We start from the raw sequence: 20129 nt of genomic DNA, 5'->3' as shown, positions 1-20129 counted from the left end.
CCACACCGCCCAGAGTGACCTGGTCTCTGTTCCCTTTCAGCCCTTATCTTTCCTTCCTTTCTCGTCCTTGCTCAGGCTACACCAGCACATTGGCCTCGCTGGTCTTCCTGGATCCTGTCAAGGACATTTCTACCCCAGGAACTTTGCTTCTGTGGGTTTCCTCTGCCTGGAACTCTTTCCCCCCAATCAATCCCCATGGCTGTCTCTCTCCAGTCCTGTTTCCGCTCAGAGGTCGACTTAGCATGGAGCCCCTGCCTGTCCACTCTATATAACAGACGCTGTCCTTTCCAGACTGGTCTCCCTGACCCTCTGTTCTTTTCCTTCATAGCTCTTCTCTCCTAACATATCTACTTGTGGGCATTTTTTGGGTTTTGCGGGGTGGGGGTGGGGTTGCCTCTCTGCCAAGTTGTCAGTTCTTTAAAGACTAGGATTTGTGTCCAGTTGGCAGTAGACCCCATGGCACGTAGTTGCAGCTCACTTTTTGTTAAAAATGAATACACTGGAGAGCCTTTTGTGGGAGACAAGGCGAACACTTACTGTAACAACACAATGAGCACATACTACAGACTAAACTCTAACTAGATTAAGGTAAACATGTACACCCATGGCTGATTCATGTCAATATATGGCAAAAACCCCTACAATATTGTAATTAGACTCCAATTAAAATAAAATTTTTAAAAAAAGGTACAGTTGGCTTTCTGTGTCCACAGATTCCACATACATGATTTAAACCAATCTCAGGTGGAAAAATTTGGGGAAAAAAAAATAGTTCCAGAAAGTTCCTAAAAACAAAACTTAAATTTGGTGTGTGCCTCAGCAACTCTTTCCATAGCATTTCCGTTTTATTACATATTGTAGGTAAATCTTCAGATGATTTAAAATGTACAAGAGGATGTGCACAGTTTATATGCAAATACCCTACAATTTTAAAACCCATCTATTGCTGTGCTGGGTCTTCACTGCTGCGCGTGGGCTTCCTCTAGATGCAGTGAGCAGGGGCCGCTCTCTAGTTGTGATACGGGGGCTTCTCATTGTGGGGGCTTCTCTTGTGTGGAGCATGGGCTCTAGAGCGCGGACTCAGTATTTGTGACTCTCGGGCTCTTGAGTGCGGGCTCAGTAATTGTGGTACACGGACTTGGTTACCCCATGGCATGTGGAAACTTCCTGGACCTGGGATTGAACCCATGTCCCCTGCATTGGCAGGTGGATTCTTGACCACAGGGTTACCAGGGAAATCCACTCTGCAATTTTATATAAGGGACTTGAGAATCCACAGAGTTTGGTATCCAGGGGAGTCTTGGAACCAATTCCCTGCAGGTACTGAGGGACAACTGTACTGTCTTTATCCCCCAATCCATCTGCAAAAACTGGCTACATGTAACAGCCTTTAAAATAAATAAATAGGGAAGGAATGGGATGCTATAAATTTTTTTTTTAAAGTTAAAGGAATAGACTTGTGTGGAGAGAAGTAAGGGGTGATGGCAGGAGCTGTAAGGGGTAAGGGCAAGAGGCGAAATGTGGGTGCCAGGAAGAGCAAATTGTTAGGGGGGGTCACAAGTGTGAAGAATGAAGCCCAAATAGCTTGAAGAGAGTCAGCTGTTCAACAGACATTGCTTGAGCACCATCTGTATGCCAAGAACCTCTCCCATCTCTTTCCCCCAAGGCCCTCCCCCACCCATCCCTCTCCCCCAGAGGGCCCCCAAGGAGGCATGGCATTTCCAGGGAACACTTACAAGGTATTGAAATAAACGAACGTTCTGGGTGAGAAATACAGATTATTTGAAAATACACATCATTAATCTGAGTTGGAGGAATTTCAGAGGGGACTGAAAAAAGGGCAAGACTCTTGGTGGGGGTTGGGGGCTAGAGAGCAGGGCTGGCAGGTTGCTCGGCAGGGAGCCGCGTGAGCAGAGGAGGCGGGGAACACCCCCACTTCTTAAGTCCAGATGGCCTGGTTTGCCAGGAGGGACCAGAAATTTATGTAGTTCAAATAGGAAAAGAGACCTGGGGGAAGAAAGAGAGCAGAGAGGGTGAGGCGCAGAGTTCACCAGCCCAGGCCTGATGCCAGTCACTTCTCCAAGCCCAGCTACGCTCCCTATCACGTCCCCAGACTCAGGTCTAAACCCAAACTCAGCCCCATACCCCTACGTGGTCCCCAACCCACTCCCAAATCCAAACCCCAACCCCGCCCCTACAACCCAACCCCATATCCCTCCTCAGTCCAGTCCTCCTTGTCCACAAGCTCACCCTATCCCAAATCTATCCCACCCCGGTCCCCATCTGCATCCTGGAACCCATGCCCAAGCCCCGAACCCTAACCCCGCCCTGGGCCCGACCAATCATCACAAAGAAGAAGACTCCGGTCCATGCCAGGTAGAAGCTGCACCCCAGTTTGTAGGTCATGCCTTCCTGCAGGTATTCCCGGGCCTGCATCAGGTAGAACAGGATACCCAGGATCATGCTGGTCCCTGCGTGAATACAGGTGTTAGGAGGCCAGGCGGCACATGTGTCAGGACCCCTGCCCAGAGCTGCGTGGCTGCCAGGGTCTTGCTCCTTATTTTCCCACTTGCTTTCACCTTCATGAACCTCTGCTCACAGGCAGGAAAACTGGCTCCTGACAGTATCATGGTGGAGGACGTGGGTAAGGGCAAGGCTTGGCTCTTTAACCAGGCAATGGTGATGTCTAAAACCACAGGCTTTGGAGTTAGCAGACTGGAGCTCTTGTCTTGCTTCTGTATCCCCCACCTCAGGGCAGCCATTCCCATCTCTCTGAGCCTCATTTCCCTCATCTGTAAAATGGGAGTAGTCGTAGGACCCATCTCCTTGGGCCGTCACGAGGAGTTATTGAGATTGGCACACAGTGGGTCCTCAAAAACTGAGATTATCGTTGCTCTATTGGGTCTTTCATTTTGGGCTTCTGAAGCAGTGGACAAGAAACTTAGTCATTCTGGATATTTTAATTTTATTTTGAAATGACATGAATGTAATTTGTGAACTTCCCCTGGTGGCCCAGTGGTTAAGAATCCGCCTGCCAATCCAGGGGACATGGGTTCGATCCCTGCTCCAGAAAGATCCCACATGTTGTGGGGCAATTAAGCCCGTGTGCCTCAACTACTGAAGACTGCTCGCCCCGGAGCCCGTGCTAAGAAGCCACCACCAGGAGAGGCCCGTGCAGTCAATGAAGAGTAGCACCCACTCACTGCAACCAGAGAAAGCCCATGTGCGGCAGCAAAGACCCATCAAGGACAACAAAAAATAAATCTTTTAAAAAAAAGACAATTTGTGAAAAGGAAAAGACTCTTTTTCCTCCCCTCCTGTAGTGAAGAATAGGGTAATTTTTATGGTTTTAAAAAATAATATAGGAGATAAGTGCTTTCCATCTAATTAAAAGGTGGAATGGGTAAAAAAAAAAAATATATATATATATATATATTTTTTTTTTTTTTTTTTTTTTCTGGCTGCATCCAGTGGCACAAGGGATCTCAGTTCCCCAATGAGGGATCAGAACCCATTCTTCCTGCACTGAAAGCATGGAGTCTTAACCACTGGACAGCTGGGGAAGTCCCAGCTGTGATTTTTCTTCAGAGAAATGTCCTATTTTAGATGACATAAAGCAGAGATGTTTTCTACACTTTGTCCCTTAAACAATCAGGAAGAGTTACTGGACAAACTGGATAAAATACCTTTTACTAACAAGAAAACAGGAAGCTGGGTATTCTTTCTTGTTGGCCTTACTATCACTCTCCAAAAATGTTCTATTGATTCAACAGACTGTTGTGGTCCATTTTTACAGGAGACAGGAACACAATATCTTTCATTTCCAAATTAAAACGACCCTCCCCCCCATCCCCTCCCCACCCCTGCACTACTTTTCGAAAAAAAAAAGCGTAACTTGGCACGCAAATGGAAAACCAAACTATTCTAATCAGAATATTGATTTTGAGTTATTTGGAAAAGAGTGAGAGGACTATCATGCAAGACTGTGTGCAAAGCTAAATAGCTACCATCATGTACAGATGTTTTCTCATTCAGCCCTCCCTGTGTCTCCACATGGCAGGAAATGTTACCCCCTTGCTACAGATGAGAAAAGTGTGGCTCAGAGACGTGACCTAGCTTCAACAAAATCAGAGCTGGTGGTGGTGGTGGTGAGACAGGGTCTGGGATGGACTTGACACTGAACATGGGGTTGAGTATTGGGGCAGTGGATATTTGAGGGATGGACTCAGGTTTGGAGGGGGTTGGGAATGGGGATGGATTGGAGACGGGTGAGAAGATGGGGTTGGGAATGCATCGGGTTGAGTCTGAGAGCTAGAGTCACAGGTGACCAGGGTGTGGTGGTGGTTGAGGTTGGGGATGAAGAAGACGGGATCAGAGATGGATGGGGCTTGAGTTGGAGGTTGAGACTCATAGGGGACAGGGGTGGGTGGAATTTGGCATGAGTCTTGAGGAGGGTTAGGCATGGAGCTTTGGTGTCGAGGTTTGTAAAGGGGTCGGAGATGGTAAGGGGGATAGTTTGGAGGCTGGAAAGAAGGTAATGTCGGAGTGGGCGTGGGGATGGGAACGAACATCACATATGGCAATATGAATGAATTGGAGGTGTGCTGGTGGAGGTGGAAGGTGACGTGGAGGCTGGTGTCGGGGCTGGAGAAGTTGGGTTGGAAACCGATCTTCTGTCCTGGGATGGAGTGGAGATGTGGAGGGAGACAGGCTTGGGGTGGGGGCTGCAGGGCGAGGATGGGGATGGGACTGGAGCATGGGGGGGGGGGGGGCTGGGGTATCAGGACGGGCACTGGGCACTCCTGACTTGGCTCCTCTGGGGGGGTCTCAGCACCGTGCCTGTGAGGGCAGTGATGATAATATTGGAGAAGTCCAGCAAGGGCACATTGGAGTTGGTGGAGAAGATGATGTTTATTAGAATGATGCAGAGGATGAAGTTGGTCACACTGGCAACCAGGAAGAAGGCCCAGGTAAGGTCCAGCAAGTCTGGGGAAGGAAGAGAAGCAGGAACACCGGGACAGGCCCTCAGGCCCCGAACATGGCAGGGAGAAGGTCTCCAAGGAGCCTAGGAGCATTGTTAAGCCCTCTCCCTTGAGAATTCTTTGTTTCCAACCCCCGCCCCGCTGCTATATTATAAGAAAATTGAAACTGGGCTCCGGAGAAGGGAGGTTGAGGCAGATGCCTTCCGCGTTGAGGTATGCACCTCCAGGTCAGTAAGGACAAGTTCTTGGGCAGTGACGGGCGGGGTGGGCACTGAGGAGCCAGCTTGACGCCATATGGACAGATTCCTCAGGGATAGTAAGATGCTAAGGTCGTGAGAGCTGTGAGGATGGGTATCACATAGGTGAGAATGAGCAAAGGACAGTGAGGATGGCTCTGAGGCGGTGAGGACCCTCCTGGGAAAAGGGAGGACCCGCCATGGGGAGGGGGAGGACCAACCCAGGGCAGGGAGGACCAACCCAGGGGAGGCAGGAAGGCCCAACCCAGGGGAGGCAGGAAGGCGGGGGGGTGTGTGTCCCCAGAACAAAGAGGAAAGAGGGGCCCCAGGAATAGCATAGGGCAGGCCTTACAAGCATTCTGGTCATACTCGTGCATGCAGGCCACATCCGGGCAGCGGATGAACAAGATGGTGTCGATGGAGATGGTCCGGAAGCCAGGGTCCCCAGGGAGTGCCAGGGGCACCTGGAAGTGGATCCAGGGCTGGCCCAGAGAGATGAGGCCGATGATGACTATGCTGGCCAGGCTCAGCAGTAGGTTCAGCTGGCGGCTGATCCTCTTGGCCTCATGCAGCAGCCACCAGCCCATGGGCAGCTGAGAATGGCTGAGCCTATACTTGTCCAGACACCTGCAGTGGGTGGTCCACCACCAGGGTCAGCATCGGGTCCAGCCGGCCAGCCCAGCTGAGCCCCCCCGGCTTCCAGGTCCAACTGCCAGAATCCCGGCCAATCTGACGTTCAGACTCTCTCTTCCCTGTGTCCATTCTCCATGCCCTGTATCCCCCAGGTCCCCCCTCTAGGACCTGCTCAGCCCCGGAACAGCCTCAAGGCTCCCTGGCCAGTTCCTAGCTTCCAGGAGCTGCCACCGCCCCTTCCAATCGCTGGGTGGAATCACAAGTCCAGGCTCTATGCCGTGCCCTACCCAGGGCCAGCCTTCATCCCTGCTACCCCTAAGTCCAACCTCTACTTCATATACTGACCATGCCTCCCTGGTCCCTGACTTTTGCCTGATAGCCCACCCCCTAGAACTCTGGACCCCAAACCCGCCCTACTCCCTGCACCCCTGCCTCTCACCTGCCAGCACTGTTCTCGAAGGAGGCTGATGGTAAGTTCTGAGTGTTGTTTTCCAGGATGGACTGGCTGATTTGGGAGCTGGTCGAAGAGTCTCTGATGGTCTCCTGGGAGGTCCAGACAATTGACTCGACACTTTTGATACTGGCCTCAGGACTGTGAGTAATTGAAAGGGGGACATCGACTCTGGCCCGCACTGGTGAAGTGGAGCTTTGAAGACTTAACTGGGGACTCTGGACACTAAGTTGGCTGTGGTAGGTCACTGATTTTATGTTGGTCAGAGGGGTGCGAGTAGTTAGCAGGGGGTTTTGGTTGCTGAAGAAGCGACTTTGGAAAACTGGGGGCGCGTCTCGGGTGTGGAACTGGCGGCTGTAGGTGACGGATAGTGGGTCTTGTATGCTGGCCTGGTGAGAGCCGATGACGGGTGTCGTGTCCTCAATACTGAGTCGCTGACTGTTGATGGATAGAGGGTCTTGGATACTGACCCGGCGACTCGGGGTGCTGGACTGAGAGTCTTGGATACTGACCCGGCGACTGTGGACAATAGGCAGGGGCTCTTGGATGCTGACCCGACGAGTCGGGGTGCTGGACTGAGAGTCTTGGATGCTGACCCGGCGAGTCGGGGTGCTGGACTGGGAGTCTTGGATACTGACCCGGCGACTGTGGACAATAGGCAGGGGCTCTTGGATGCTGACCCGGCGAGTTGGGGTGCTGGACTGAGAGTCTTGGATGCTGACCCGGCGACTGTGGACAATAGGCAGGGGCTCTTGGATGCTGACCCGGCGACTATAGAGAATAGGCAGGGGCTCTTGGATGCTGACCCGACGAGTTGGGGTGCTGGGCTGAGAGTCTTGGATACTGACCCGGCGACTGTGGACAATAGGCAGGGGCTCTTGGATGCTGACCCGGCGAGTCTGGGGGCAGGACTGAGAGTCTTGGTTACTGACCCGGGACCTAAAGGTGCTGGATGAAAGGTTTTGGGTCTCACCTTGGGAGCTGCTGGGAGCAGCCGGGAGGGAACCTGGCTGAGCACTCTGCTCACCAGAATGGGACCTCTGGGCCATGTGGAGATGTGGGCCAAGGCCGGTGCCCGATGCACTCAACACCCTGCCAGCGGCCTCATCCTCCTGTGCCAACCATCACCACGTCCTCCTGGGAGCCCATTGGTCCCTCCTGGGCCTCCGGCTCTGTCCCTCAGGGTCTGAATCTCTCTGTCCCCTCCCCTGTCAGTCGTGGCCTCTCTCTGTCCCCAGGCAGGCCTCGGAGCTTTAGTCTGGCCTGGCGCTGGGGCTGGGGGCGGGGGGCGTTCCATGACAGTTGGAGGGGTTCCAGGAGGTTGGGACGTTGGCCATGGACTCATGTTCTACTCTAGCCCCATGTGAGAGATGTGGGGGCTTGGGCTGGGTCAGGGTAGGGTCTGGGTGGGGTCAGGATTGGGTCAAGAAAGGGGTCATGGCTGGGTCAGAGAGGTGTCAGGACAGGGCAGCGTTAGGGGTAGAGAATTGGGATTGGTCAGGGTGAAGGCAGAGCAGGATCGCAGAGGGGCCAGGGTGGGGTCAAGGGGTAAGCGAGGGACCAGAGTGGGGTCAGGGCCAGACATGGCAGAGTCAGTGCTGGGTCATGGGCCACATCTGAGATCCATTCTTGCAGTTTCTGGAGGGCCTGAGATCTGAATCTCTAATTCCTTCCCCCTGCCTGTTCTCACCCTTCCCCTCTCCCCCAGGACCTTCTGCAAATCAATTTCATCCCTTTATTCACATCTCAAGTTCTACATCTTCTTGCTCTCTTTACTTCTCCTCTGCCTTTGTGTCTCCTAACCTTTCCCTGAATCTTGCAAAAGACTGGGTCTCTTCCCACAGTCCTTGGTGACTGTTGGGTGCACCACCCATGTTCACGCTTATTCTTGCCTCTGCGGGGTCTTCATCGCTGCCCGAGGGCTTTCTCTAGTTACAGAAAGCGGGGGCTGCTCTCTAGTTGCAGCATGCAGGCTTCTCATTGCAGTGGCGTCTCTTGCTGGGGAGCTCGGGCTCTCGGGGCATGGGCTTCAGTAATTGCCGCACATGGACTCCACCGTTGTGGCTCCCAGCTCTAGAGCACAGGCCCGGTGGTTGTGATGCATGGCTTAGCTGTTCCGAGGCATGTGGGATCTTCCCGGATCATGGATCCAACGGGTGTCCCCTGCATCACAAGGCAAATTTTTCACCACTGGACCAGCAGGGAAGCCCTGGTGGTCACTCTTTGGGCATCATGGGTCTTGGCCTTGTGAGCACCCTTTGGAGCCTGTGTCACAGCTGTCCGTGTCCTGGGTTGGGATCTGAGACAGGGATGAAGATAGGGGGATGATGTTGGGAGCTGAGATTTGGGGAAAGAGGGAACAGAAGATGAGGTTAGATTTGGGTTTAGGATGGGTTGTAGGTGGGAGGTGACTTGCGCCATCAGGGTCAGAAATGGGAATGGAGTTGTGTTTGGGGTTTAGGACAGGGAGCGTCCTGGAGATGGATGGGGTCGTGGATGGTGCTGGGATGGGACAGGAAGCAGAGATGGGGACGCAGCTGGGATTGGGGTTTGGGCGGGGATGGAAGATGGCTGTGGGTGGAGGGGAGCTGAGTACAGGGTAACAGGCAAGGTGAGGGTGGTGGGCTGGCGGGGGGGATGCGGTTGTGTTGGAAGGTGGAAACTAGGATGTAACAGAGTGATGCAGGCTGAGCCAGGCCCTGGGAACTCTGTTCTTCTCCAGTGGAACCGGTCTCTTCTTGGGAAGAGGACCGCAAGTTCGTCCTGCGAGCTTGGTGTCTCGTCTTCATCGTCCTGGCAACCATGATGCTGCTCAGCGTGTTGGACGGGCGTATGGCCTACCTGTACGGCTCCTACACTGGCTACGTGGGCTTCTGGACCAACTGCAGGAAGCACATGTGTGCTGACCTGCACCAAGTCACCGGTCAGTGGGAGATGGGGCAGAAGTGGGGCGCTTGTGGGGTGGTGGTCCTAGAGATGATCAAGGGAGAGCACCTCTGGGGGAACCTCTTTGGGTGTTCTTGGTTGCCAGGGCAATCTTTAGGATTCTTGAGGGGCTCTCTACAAATTCTCTGAAGGCCTTGGGAGGGAGCTTCCTGGAGTTGTATGCAGCTTATGAGGCAACGGGAGTGGCCTTGTGCTCGGGAAGAAGAGTGCTTGCTACACTTGGCCAAACCCCAATCTGCTTCATGATTAGGTGGCTAAAGACACCATAATTCTCTCTCCCACTCTTTTTATTTATTTTATTTTATTTATTTATTTAAGAAAGAAAGCAAGAGGCTTCTAGCTCCTTCAGGAATTTTTTAAAATAACAATCTTTTTTGGCTGTGCTGGGTCTTCACTGCTGTGTGGGCTTTTCTCTAGTTGCGGTGCATGGGTTTCCCCCTGCGGTGGCTCCTCTTGTTGCAGAGCACAGGCTCTAGGGCAGGTGGGCTCCCGTAGTTGCAGCTCCTGGACTTGAGAGCACAGGCTCAGTAGTTGTGGTACACAGGCTTAGTTGCCCCGAGGCATGTGGAAGTCTTCCCGGACCAGGGATCGAACCTGTGTCTCCTGCATTTGGCAGGTGGATTCTTTACTGCTGAGCCACCAGGGAAGCCCAGAAACATTTTTCTTCCTTATAGGTCTCTGCTTTTCCAGTGCTTTTGAGCGTTACCACAGAGGCAGCCCAGACCCTGGAGCCAGAGCACCTGAGCTTGAACCCTGGCTCAGCTACTTGGTGGCTGAGTGATCTTGGGCATATTTCTTTACCCTTGTGTGGCTTGGCTTCCATCTATAATGCCAGTGATATTGGTACCTATCTGTGGGCTGTTTGAGGAATACGCGAGTTAAAGCACACAAAAGAATTAGAATAGCACCTGGTGCATATTACAGTAAGTGTTTCATCCAGGTTTCTTATTATCATAAGGATTTTGCCCCACCTACCTTCATTTCAGATCGCAAATAAGTGCTCATAAAACTTTGAGAACATTGTGTAGTATTAATCTTACTTACTTGAGACATCTCTTTCTCTTATACCTCTCAAACTCAAGCTCGTTTCAAGTTACAGAAAAGTCCACAGGCGTAAATTGTTTGGGTTCAGGTACTGCTGGATCCGGGTGCTCAAAAGGTGTCTCTTGCCATCTCTCCTTGAAGGCTTCCTGTGTGCTGGGCCCTCAGGCAAGCTGTGCTGTATAGCGGCAGAGGGGCTGTCTGCAGCTTCTAGGGTCCCATTTTGTTTTTCCTGTAAACAACCATGGAGAAAAGAAAGTAAGTTGTCCACAGAAGTGGCCCTCACATGAGCGTCTCAGGATTAGCTCCAGTGGGACCAGATTTACTACCCTGAGTTTTCTCACTTCTCCCTGAACCATTTTGTTGTGGTTAGGATGATGTCATTCTGTGGTTGGCTGGATTCCATGAGGCTGGATCTAAGTCTCAGGCAGCTCCAAGCTCATAATCCTCTTGATTAGAGAAGAAAGAGCTGGTACCTGATAGTTTCAGTTAGAAAAAGTCTCAGGGAAGAGTTTGGTTGGTTGGCCTTGGTTCATGTGCCCATGTTTGAGCCAATCACCACTGCCTTAAGTCACTGGGGCACCATGATTGAGTCAGCCTGAGTCACATGACTACTTCTGTGATCCCAGAGGGCAGAGTATGTCTGTGATCCCAGAGGGCAGAGTATGTTGTCAACCAGGATAATGTGATTGATCCCGAGAGCACTACTTCTATTTTGTATATGCATGTGGTTTGCCAGTAACAAAGCAGATGGAGTTTTAGCTCATTTGGATGAAACAGTCTTGCACTGTTCAAAAGTAGTTAACATAGGAAAGGGCTAAAAGGAAGATATGTAATTCTCAGAAGGGGCTGAAACTCTTGTCATGCTGAAATGAAAACTGGATAAATATCAATTTCAAACTGAGCATGTGATTATGTCTTTTAGGTACTTTTTTAGAGTTTTTGGAAGTTTTCTTGTGTATATATCTGTGTGTGTGCTCTGGGGGACGTCTGGGGGGTTATTAGAATGTCTGTGAGGGGCTCTAGGGTGTGAGTGGGGGTGACCTTGGTATATCTGGGGATGCCTAGGGAAGTGAATGGGGTCATTAGGGAACCTTGGGATATGAGTGGGAGAGAAGTAGGGTGACTTTACAGATAATGAAAGTGGCTGAGTTGTCCGGGGTAACTTCGAAGGTGCTACTGGGGGTGTAGGATTGGTATTGAGGGTATAAATGTGATCTGCTGTGGGAAATCTTTTGGGAGTACGAGCAGAGTAACTTTGGGGGTGTCTGTGGGGATAATTCTAGAAATACTAGAGATGATTCTGTGGGCTGAACTTGAGGATATGGTTGGGGGTGACTCAGGGACCATCTGTGGGGTGACCTTAGAGGTATGTGTGGAGTTGATTATGAGAGTGACTGGGGTTGACTTTGGGGTAAGAGGGGGTGACTTGGGACAACTTTGAGGGTACAAGTGGGGATAACTTGTTTTAAAATTGAGGTATAGTTTATTTACAACATTATATAAATTTCAGGTGTACAACACAGTGATTCACACTTTTTAAAAGAAAGTGGGGATGATTTTGTGTTGATTTTATGGGTACATGGACTTTGTGAGAGTGGGAATCATCTTGGAGTTTCTAGGAGGTGACTTTGGTGATGGCATTGGGGGCGAAGTTGAGGATGTCTGTAGCTAAACTTCAGGGGTGTCTGTTGGGGAAGACTTTGGAGGGTGACCTTGGAGAGTATCTAGGGGTGAATCTGGGGCATTACCTCCTTTCCCCCCAGTTCTCATCCACATGAGCATGGGCTTCATGATCCTGGCCATGATCCTGTCTCTAGTCCTCCTCTTTGCCATGGGCTTCTCCTTCCGGCCAGCGCTCCGCCGTCTTAACAAGACTGACCTCGTCTTCAGTACCCTCGGCTCCTTCACTGGTAAGTGTCGCCCTGGGAAAAGGCTTCGGGGAGGGGTGTCCCAGAATTTCTGTCCTGCTGGGTCTCTCGGAATGTCTCTTGAGCTCTGCGCCTCACCCCCACTGATCTTGCTGTAGGTTTCTTAGTTCTAACTGCTATATCCCTCACTCTCTTCCTGTTTCCCTGCTCCTGGTATCTTTCTGTTGTGTATGTGTGTGTCCGCACGCTTGTCATGCTGGGTGGGAGAGGATGTCTCTGGCTCGCTTCTCTTTCTGGAGGTATCTGGGTCCCTGTCCAGCCTCGTGGCCATCTCTGGCCCCATCTCAGTGCAGGGCTCCTGATTCTCCTCAGCCTGACGCTCTTTATAGCCAACTGCGAGATGCTCCAACCGAGGCCACACGTATCCTACCTGGTGACTACCTACCTGAGCTGGGGTGCCGGCGCCTTGATGCTGTGGGCCGGTGAGGGCGGGGTCTCGGCGGGGCAGGGGGTGAGGCCCGGGGCGAGCGTAGCAGGCAGGGCCTCGGACCGGATTGGGGTGGACCCCACGGGAGGTCAGCCTACAGGGACGGGCTGGGGCCTAGGGGGCCATCTAGCACCCCCACTCCCGCCCCCAGGAATCCTGAGCTACTTAAACTACATGGGCATGTGGGGCAAAGGGACGCCCTCCATGGAACGGCGGATGAGCTACCGCCGGTGGGCCTCGCTGCAGAGCACCCGGAAGTCCATATCCGAACCGCCATCGGATGCAGGGTCCAAGCACACCGAAGACCTGTCCGTTTAAGAGCCTGCCCCCCGCCCCGCCCCGCCCCCCCCAGCCTCGTCCAAGCCTCTCGAAGCCAGCGGCACCCGAGCTTCTCAGGACACTGACGCGTAACTGCCGCCAGGTGCCGGACCACCCCTTTCACCTTGGCCTTCCCGCCCAGCGAGTCTCTCCCTGCCCCCACCCAGGAAGTACGACGCCGGCCCCTCGCTGCCAGCCCCTCGCTTTCTGCGAGCCCAATCGGTGTGGCCCCGCCCTCGAGTCTGGCGAGGCCCCGCCCCCGCCCCTGGCGAAGCCCCGCCCCCAACTCTAGCGAAGCCCTGCCCCCGTGTGTCTAGCTCTCACTGACGGTGGCCCGAAGCCTCACTCCATTGTAGGCATTCCTACCCCTCCGAGGGCCAGCACTGGCCCAGAACGTCCAGTCTGGCCCCCCGGACCGACATGACACTGCCCAGCGTTGGATGTCGCCCCGCTCCTCGGTGGAACAGGCCCTACCCTGGGGGGGCGTGGCTTGCAATTCCATTTCCACCCTCCTTCACGTTCCTGGCTTTCCCAGCCACCAATAAAACGTGGGTTCCTTTTCTCAGAGTCCGAGCCTCCGTTTCCTGCTCTCCCTCCAAGGAAGAGTGGGGCTCAGAGTCCTTGCCTTGCCCTTTGGGGTCTGAGCTTTTCTGTCTACACCGGCCTCTGACCCTTCCTTTCCCCGCTGTTCATAACTGCATATCTCCCGCCAAGAGTCCGGAAGGGCTGGGGAGGCTCTAGTCCGGGCCGGATGGGCCCCGAGTTCCCAGGTGTCCAGCATCTGGAAATCCCGAACGACATCAGGACTTGATGGGAGTTTGATGCATATTCGATTTTACTGGGGGTAAGGGACAGGGCAGGGGCATTCAGGGGTTGTCAGTCATGGTCTTATTGATCCAATCCAGATACAAAATCACTTTGGTGTAGACGGAGGGCTTATTGGGAGAGCCACACGGGATGTGGCCCCATGACGTGATTCCTTGCAACATACCCTCGCAGATCAGCGGGCCCCCTGAGTCACCCTACGGCACAAAGGGGGAGGGGAGAGTGTGAGAGAGGTTAGGAAAGGCTTGAGGGTTTTCCCTGGTGAGCTCTAGCCCTTGGACGCGAGTGCAGAGATCCAGACAGTAACTCCCCATGTCTGGAGAAAGAGACAGCTGTCTCCAGAGACCACTCCCTGAAGAACATCAGCGTGGATTCCAACAGAGGGGACAGTGGCTCGAGCCCTGCTGATGGCGAGGGGGCCTCAGGGTCCAGTGTCTGCCCAGGGGGGCAGGATTCAGGAGCAAGATGGTCCTGGCAGGCGGGTCAGTGCGGAGGAGGAGCAGGACCCTACAGGACCCGCCCACCCTCAAGCTCACCTCAGGCTTTCTCTGACTGGACCAGAAATACGTGTCAGAGGGAGGAATGTGTGAACTGTGATGTGTGTGGAAGTTGGGGATACAGGAAGGAAAGGGGGCAACGAGCTACAGCTGCGAAGCGATGGAGACGGATGTCTGCTTAGCTCTGAACCCCAGCCCAGAATCTGAGCCCCCTCCTCCAGCACTTCAAGGCCCCGGGGTGGGGGGTGGGGGTCAGGCTGGCTCACCACGCAGGTGTCCTTGCCGCCCTCTAGGTGTCCAGCACACAGCATGCTCTCTGTCACCTCCTGGGGGTGGGCTGCGGCACACTTCTCATTGGGCAGGAGGGTGAGGTCCACACACTGGAGATCGTCTGGGTAAGAGACTACGGGCCAGGGAGAGACGCGGCTGCGGCCAGACCCCACACCCTCAGCCCTGCTCCCTCAGACTCTGGAGGCCAGGTCCCCAGCTCCCGCCTCCCGCACAACCCGTGCACCGTCTGGACCCCGGCATACACTCATCTGGCTTGATGCTGCCCCAGCCGGAGGCGAGGCAGGTGGTCCCCAGTTGGGGCTCCTCGGTGGGCAGACTCAGGACCTGCACGTCCTCTGTGAGCTGGAGGGGCTCCTGCAGACGGAGCAGCATGAGGTCGTGGCTGTAGTCCTCTCCTGGCTGGCGGGTGTGGTTCTCCAGGAGGCTTAGGTTGAATCCGGGGTTTGGGAAGGCCTCACTGACAACGGCGAACTGGGCCGTGTCTTCGTCCTCAAACAGGTTGTGGCGACCCAGCCAGACCTGGTAATTGCTGGAGGAAGGAGAGGATGGAGACCTTGAGAATGGGGGTGGGAGTTGGGGGCAGGAAGGGCTTCCCTGGTGGCTCAGACGGTAAAAGAATCTGCCTGCAATGCGGGAGACCCGAGTTCGATCCCTAGGTCGGGAAGATCCCCTGGAGAAGGGAATGGCCACCCACTCCAGTATTCTTGCCTGGAGAATTCCATGGACAGAGGAGCCTTGCGGGCTACAGTCCCTGGGATCACAAAGAGTCGGACAGGACTGACAAGCAAGCAATGGGGGAGGAAAGGGAGATGGAGCAGGAGAGCATGAGGAGGGGTCTAAAGAGAAACAGGAAAGGGGGGGCGCAGGAGAGAGAGACAGGAAAGATACAGTCACAGAAAACAGAGAAGAGTGAGTGCAAAAATAAGAGAATGTGACAATGTCACAGACAGAGACAAAGAAACGGAGTGAAAAAGAGCTTGGAACAGCAGAGGGGATGGGAAGACGGAGGAGAGACAGAGAGAGAGGCAGAGCACACGGGAGGCGAGGAAGGGACGGAGACGGAAATAGACTAAAAAAAAAAAGAGGAAGGGAGGACAAGGACGGAAGGAGCAAGGAGAGCGAAAACGGGGCCACCCGAGGAGGGAGGAAGAGAGAATGAGCAACAGAGGCTGGGGAGGCGAGGCGCGGAGACTTTGACAGCGAAAAGAGAGGGGGGAGGGGGAGGGGGAGGGGGAGGGGGCGGGGGGGGGGAGGGGCGGGGCGGGGCGGGGCCTGGGACCAGCTCAGCTGCAGCGAGGCTCGGGGCTGGATCCCCAGCGGGCAGGTGGCCTGGCCCCCGGCCCAAGGTCGCGTCCCCTTCCTACCCCAGCTCCTTCCCTCCCTCTTCTTCCTCCTTCCCTCCACTGTCCCCGCCTCCCCAGCTCCAGCTGACACCAGCCCTGCTCTGTGTCCTCTTAGAGCTACCCCTCAATACACAGATGGGGACAGTCTCATCCGTTTCTCTGGGGAGGAGGCGTGCTCAGTAGTGATGGAAGAGGGCAGAGTGAGAGAGACAGACAGACAGACACAGAGACAGAGAGACAGAGATAGACGGAAAAAGAGAGAGAGACAGACAGACACAGAGACAGACAGAGACAGAGAGAGACAGAGAGATGGGGGGCAGGGCAGAGAGATGGAGGGTGAGACATAGGTGATAAAGATGGTAGCAGAGACCTTGAGATGGACAGAGACAGGGAGAGAGACAGAGATATGGAGACAGAAGTGAGAGGGAGATAGACATAAATCGTCGTCACAGACACACAGAACCAGTGAGAGACTGACAGGACAGAGGGAGCCATAGAAAGACAGAGGGACAGTTAGGAGGACTGATGCAAGAGGCCCAGGCAGCCGTGGAGCAGGCTTCCCTGGGGTCATCCAGTCCCAGCCCTGCCTCTCTTTCGCCTTGTGGCCCTGGACCACAACCCCCTCCCAACCCCGTCTCTGCCTGAGGTCCCCAGGCTCCCCTGAGGTTATCCGAGGGGACAGTGCCTGTGTGGGCGTGTTAGTTGCTCAGTCGTGTATGACCCTTTGCAACCTGTAGCCCGCCAGGCTCCTCTGTCCATGGGATTCTCCAGGAAGGAATACTGGAGCGGGTTGCCATTCCCTTCTCCAGGGGATCTTCCCGACCCAGGGATTGAACCCAGGCCTCCAGCATTGCGGGCAGACTCTTTCCCGTCTGAGCCACCAGGGAAGCCCACCCAAGGGTCAGTGCTAGCCGCTTAATCCTGTGTACACGGGGCCCCCTCCAGACCCCCTGCCCCTACTCACTCGCTCTTGCAGTGAGCGGCTGTGAGCACCCACTGGGGGGCCACCAGGACGCCCCCGCACTGGAAGGTGCTGAAGTGGTATATAGCCACCTGCCAGGGCTGGGAATGCTTCTCACACTCCTGGCCTCCGATGATCCGGGACTGAATGCGGTGCACAGCGCCTGCAGAGGGGGTGTGCCGGGTCATGTAGGGAGGGGGGGCAACACAGTGGGGTGAAGGGCCCCAGCTGTGGGATTGCAGGGCCTTGGGGGTGCCCGACAAGACCTGGTGGGGGGTCTGAGGACATGGGCCAGGGGCCCTGCGAAGGGCCTGGAATTCTGGGGGCCATCCCTGGGGTGGTGGGGTGGTGTTGGCAGTGATCCTGGGAGTGGAGACTGCAGAGCAGAGAGCTGACCCCGGGGTTTAGGGAGGGAATGACAAGACAGCATGTGCAGCAGGCATCTGGTGTGGGGTTGGGTGGCCTGCCTTCTTGGATTGGAGGATGGGAGGCTCTGGGCTCTGGGAGGGGAAACCGAGGGTTAAAGGCCCCAGGAGGCTGGGTCCCGAGGCTGCAGGGGAAGGGATCGGAGGATGGAAGGGCTCCCAGGCTGATGAAATTTTTAGGGCAGGGGCTGACTGTCTGGGCTCTGGAAAGAACACATATTTGCGGATTCAGGTTAGAGGGGCCAAGAAAAGCATCAGGGATCTGGGGACTCCTGGATTGGGGCTGGGGGATTTGGGAGAGTCTGGGGTTCCGGATCAAAGGTTGAATAAAAGGATTAGGCTGGGAAAGGAGTCCTGTGAGGGTCAGAGTCCTGCAATCCAGGAATGGCAGTCTAAGAGGAGTTAGGGCTCTGGAACCAGGTTGGGGTCAGATTGGGAGGGAGCCCGGGAGGAGGGAAGGTGGAATGATGGTCATTCTGGATTCAGGTGGTTCTCATGGGGATGGGGCTCATGGTCTGAGGACCTGGGGTTCTCCTGGGGGCACGGCCAGAATAGAAGCGAAGGAGAAGCCATGCCAGGGGCCAAGCAGCTGTGGGGACACAGAACTCACTTGATGGGGGAGGTTTTAGAATCAGATGTTGAGGTATCTTGGGACAGGACAGCTGGGCGGGGAAGCTGTGTGTTGGGATCTTGAAGAGGTGGCAGGGGGTCCCAGAAAACCAGAGCTGGCTGGGAGGAGTTCAGCTGGACAAGAGCTGGCACGTGGGGGAGGATGGGAATTCCACATGGAAAGGGGCATGTGGTTGTGGGTTCTGGATATTTTTCCTCATGGGGAGAAGGCTGAGGGTGTGGGATGGAGGTTCTGGAACAAAGAGAGGAGGAAGAGACACTTCCAAAACCCCCCACACCAGATGGGAGGCCCACCTGGTCACAGACCAGACAGTCTGTTTTCGAAGAAGCATCGGTGTCTAGTTGGAATTCAGGGATCTTGAGGGGATTAGGGGGCATCAGGTGGCAAGACTGGAGGAGCCAGTTGAGAGCTGGAAGGGGAGAATTGCCAGGGTGTGGTAGGACTTGGGGATTCAAGAGCCAGACCATCTGGCCATAGAGAACTAGGGATAGGAGTAGGGGCTTGGGGTCCCAGTGTCCGATGGGGTTGGGGGTGCTCCTTGGAAGACAGAGACAGACATGGATGGGGGTCCGTCCCATAAAGCGGACGGGGGCAGGGATCTGAGTGGGGAAGAGGAGGAAACCCTGCTTGTTTCCTAGGAGGGAGGAAGGACCTAGTGGGAGTAAGGTGGAAGGAGTGACAGGCTGGATTTTAGGGTGCAGCTGGAAGAGATAAACAAGAGCCTGGTATCCTGGTCTGGACCGGACGGGGTTGGAGGGGTGAAGGCTGAGGTGCCGGGTGGGAGGGGAAGGAGTTATGGAGCGGGGATGTGGGGGGACAGCTGGAGAATCAGGGCCCACCCCCACCCTCCCCCATCTTTCCCACTGTCTCACCAGTCCCTGCCAGGGACAGGGCAAGGCACAGAGCTGGGAACCACATGGTGTCCAGGGGCAGGCAGGTGGTGAGCTTGGAGCTGGAGAGCCTCCCCGAAGGAGGCTTTTAAAGCCCTCCTCCCCCTCCCCAGGGCCCCACCCCTGCCCTGCTGGCACCCAGATGCTAGCTCAGGCCCTGCCCCTGCTTCCTGGGGGCTGGACAACCGTCTCCCACCCCGAGGGCTGTGGAACGGACGGGACACTGAGCACCTGTTCTTCTGCAGGCCCTCAATCACGCTGGAAGCATTCCTGCGGCCAGAAGCCAGATGGGGCAGGGCCTGGAGCTTGCTTGTGGGGCCAGAGCCGGTGAGCAGAGGGGGAGAGGGGTGAGTGGGAGCAGGAACAGGATGGTGGAGGAACCACTATCCTCCAATACCAAGCCCCAGATACCTTGACCCCATGTAAGGCTATGTACCCCCAAGACCCAATGTACCCTCAAACACCAGCAGTGGGGTTCTGATTCCTTTCTCCCCAAACCTCTTGGAACCAAAGATGCCAATTTCTCAGCTTCCAGCACTTCCTGAAATGTAAGCCTGGGCTTTCAGAATGCCCTGACTCTTGTATTCCCAGGTTTGGAACCCAGGTCCCTAAATCTACTGTTCCTTTCATAATAAAGTCTTAGGTACCCCTCACCAAATCCTGACATCTCCAGATGCAGAAATATGACATTTCAATGGTTTCCAGAGTGAATTTTCCCAGCATCTCAAAATCTAATATCCCCCCCCACAGACAGTGGGAGGGTTCCATTATCCACCTCCTCCTTGTTTCCCAAGTCTGAATGCTTGAAGTCATGTCCTTCAAAGTCCCAGAGATCCTGGACTACCTGCCTTCCAGGATCAAGAGATCTCCACAAATTCCAACCCACCCTCCCCTCCATAAAATATTTAGGTCTCAGGAGGCAGGTTCATGTGCTTCAACATTCGGTGACCTTGGGGAAAAAAATCACATTTTGGGGGTTCAGGAACTAGATTCAAAGCAGCTCACGGGGGCCCAACCTCTGCTGCATGTCAGGAACCTGCCTACAGAAAGGAGCATCTTTGCCTTTTTGCCATGGCTAACAGTGAGAGAGTCAGTTCCTAGGCAGATTGATAAGAAGTCTGGGGCCTCAAGGGGAAAGGGGTCTGGAATTCTCAAGGAGGAAGAAAGGACAAACTTTTTTCCCCCTCTACATTCCTTAGGATTATATAACAATAATGTATCCTGCTTGAGGACAGTCTCTGGAGTAAACCTTCTGACTAATCCTGTTATCTTAAAATGTAAATTATGGGAGTAGGTCTAGT

At 54.4% G+C, this 20129-nt stretch overlaps 3 protein-coding genes across 13 annotated transcripts; 1 reads left to right on the top strand and 2 right to left on the bottom strand.

Annotated features, from left to right (window-relative positions):
- Nucleotides 1-1758: 1758 nt before the first annotated feature.
- LOC110135446 (serine-rich adhesin for platelets-like) lies at nucleotides 1759-7565 on the bottom strand. 7 transcript variants are annotated; one of them, XM_020890494.2, is made up of 5 exons: nucleotides 6291-7565; nucleotides 5588-5700; nucleotides 4840-4986; nucleotides 2340-2471; nucleotides 1759-2007 (listed from the first exon to the last, which is right to left on the bottom strand). In XM_020890494.2, exons 1-5 carry the CDS (start codon nucleotides 7349-7351, stop codon nucleotides 1940-1942), a joined length of 1521 nt encoding a protein of 506 aa, XP_020746153.2. In that variant the 5' UTR covers nucleotides 7352-7565; the 3' UTR covers nucleotides 1759-1939. The 7 variants fall into 7 exon arrangements, with proteins under 7 accessions (XP_020746153.2, XP_070306515.1, XP_020746150.2 ...); XM_070450414.1 differs by having other exon boundaries at nucleotides 5588-5845; nucleotides 6291-7563; XM_020890491.2 differs by having other exon boundaries at nucleotides 5571-5845; nucleotides 6291-7561.
- LOC110135448 (transmembrane protein 202-like) lies at nucleotides 6454-13532 on the top strand. 5 transcript variants are annotated; one of them, XM_020890499.2, is made up of 6 exons: nucleotides 6454-6541; nucleotides 9025-9225; nucleotides 10434-10547; nucleotides 12056-12202; nucleotides 12514-12642; nucleotides 12799-13532. In XM_020890499.2, the coding sequence occupies exons 2-6, from the start codon at nucleotides 9105-9107 to the stop codon at nucleotides 12963-12965; spliced, it is 678 nt and encodes a 225-aa protein (XP_020746158.2). In that variant the 5' UTR covers nucleotides 6454-6541; nucleotides 9025-9104; the 3' UTR covers nucleotides 12966-13532. The 5 variants fall into 5 exon arrangements, with proteins under 5 accessions (XP_020746158.2, XP_020746157.2, XP_020746159.1 ...); XM_020890498.2 differs by lacking the exon at nucleotides 6454-6541 and adding an exon at nucleotides 7554-7665 and having other exon boundaries at nucleotides 12550-12642; XM_020890497.2 differs by lacking the exon at nucleotides 6454-6541 and adding an exon at nucleotides 7590-7665.
- Nucleotides 13533-13782: 250 nt separating this feature from the next.
- LOC110135449 (kallikrein-1) lies at nucleotides 13783-18856 on the bottom strand. Its single transcript, XM_020890502.2, has 5 exons — nucleotides 18811-18856; nucleotides 16886-17045; nucleotides 14821-15107; nucleotides 14554-14690; nucleotides 13783-13987 (listed from the first exon to the last, which is right to left on the bottom strand). Exons 1-5 carry the CDS (start codon nucleotides 18854-18856, stop codon nucleotides 13832-13834), a joined length of 786 nt encoding a protein of 261 aa, XP_020746161.1. The 3' UTR covers nucleotides 13783-13831.
- Between the last annotated feature and the right edge of the window lie 1273 nt (nucleotides 18857-20129).

This window comes from Odocoileus virginianus, chromosome 20 (genome assembly GCF_023699985.2).
Source record: "Odocoileus virginianus isolate 20LAN1187 ecotype Illinois chromosome 20, Ovbor_1.2, whole genome shotgun sequence".
Taxonomy (NCBI): domain Eukaryota; kingdom Metazoa; phylum Chordata; class Mammalia; order Artiodactyla; family Cervidae; genus Odocoileus; species Odocoileus virginianus.
Note: the sequence above shows the minus strand (reverse complement) of the source record. Positions and strands in the feature narration are given on the sequence as shown.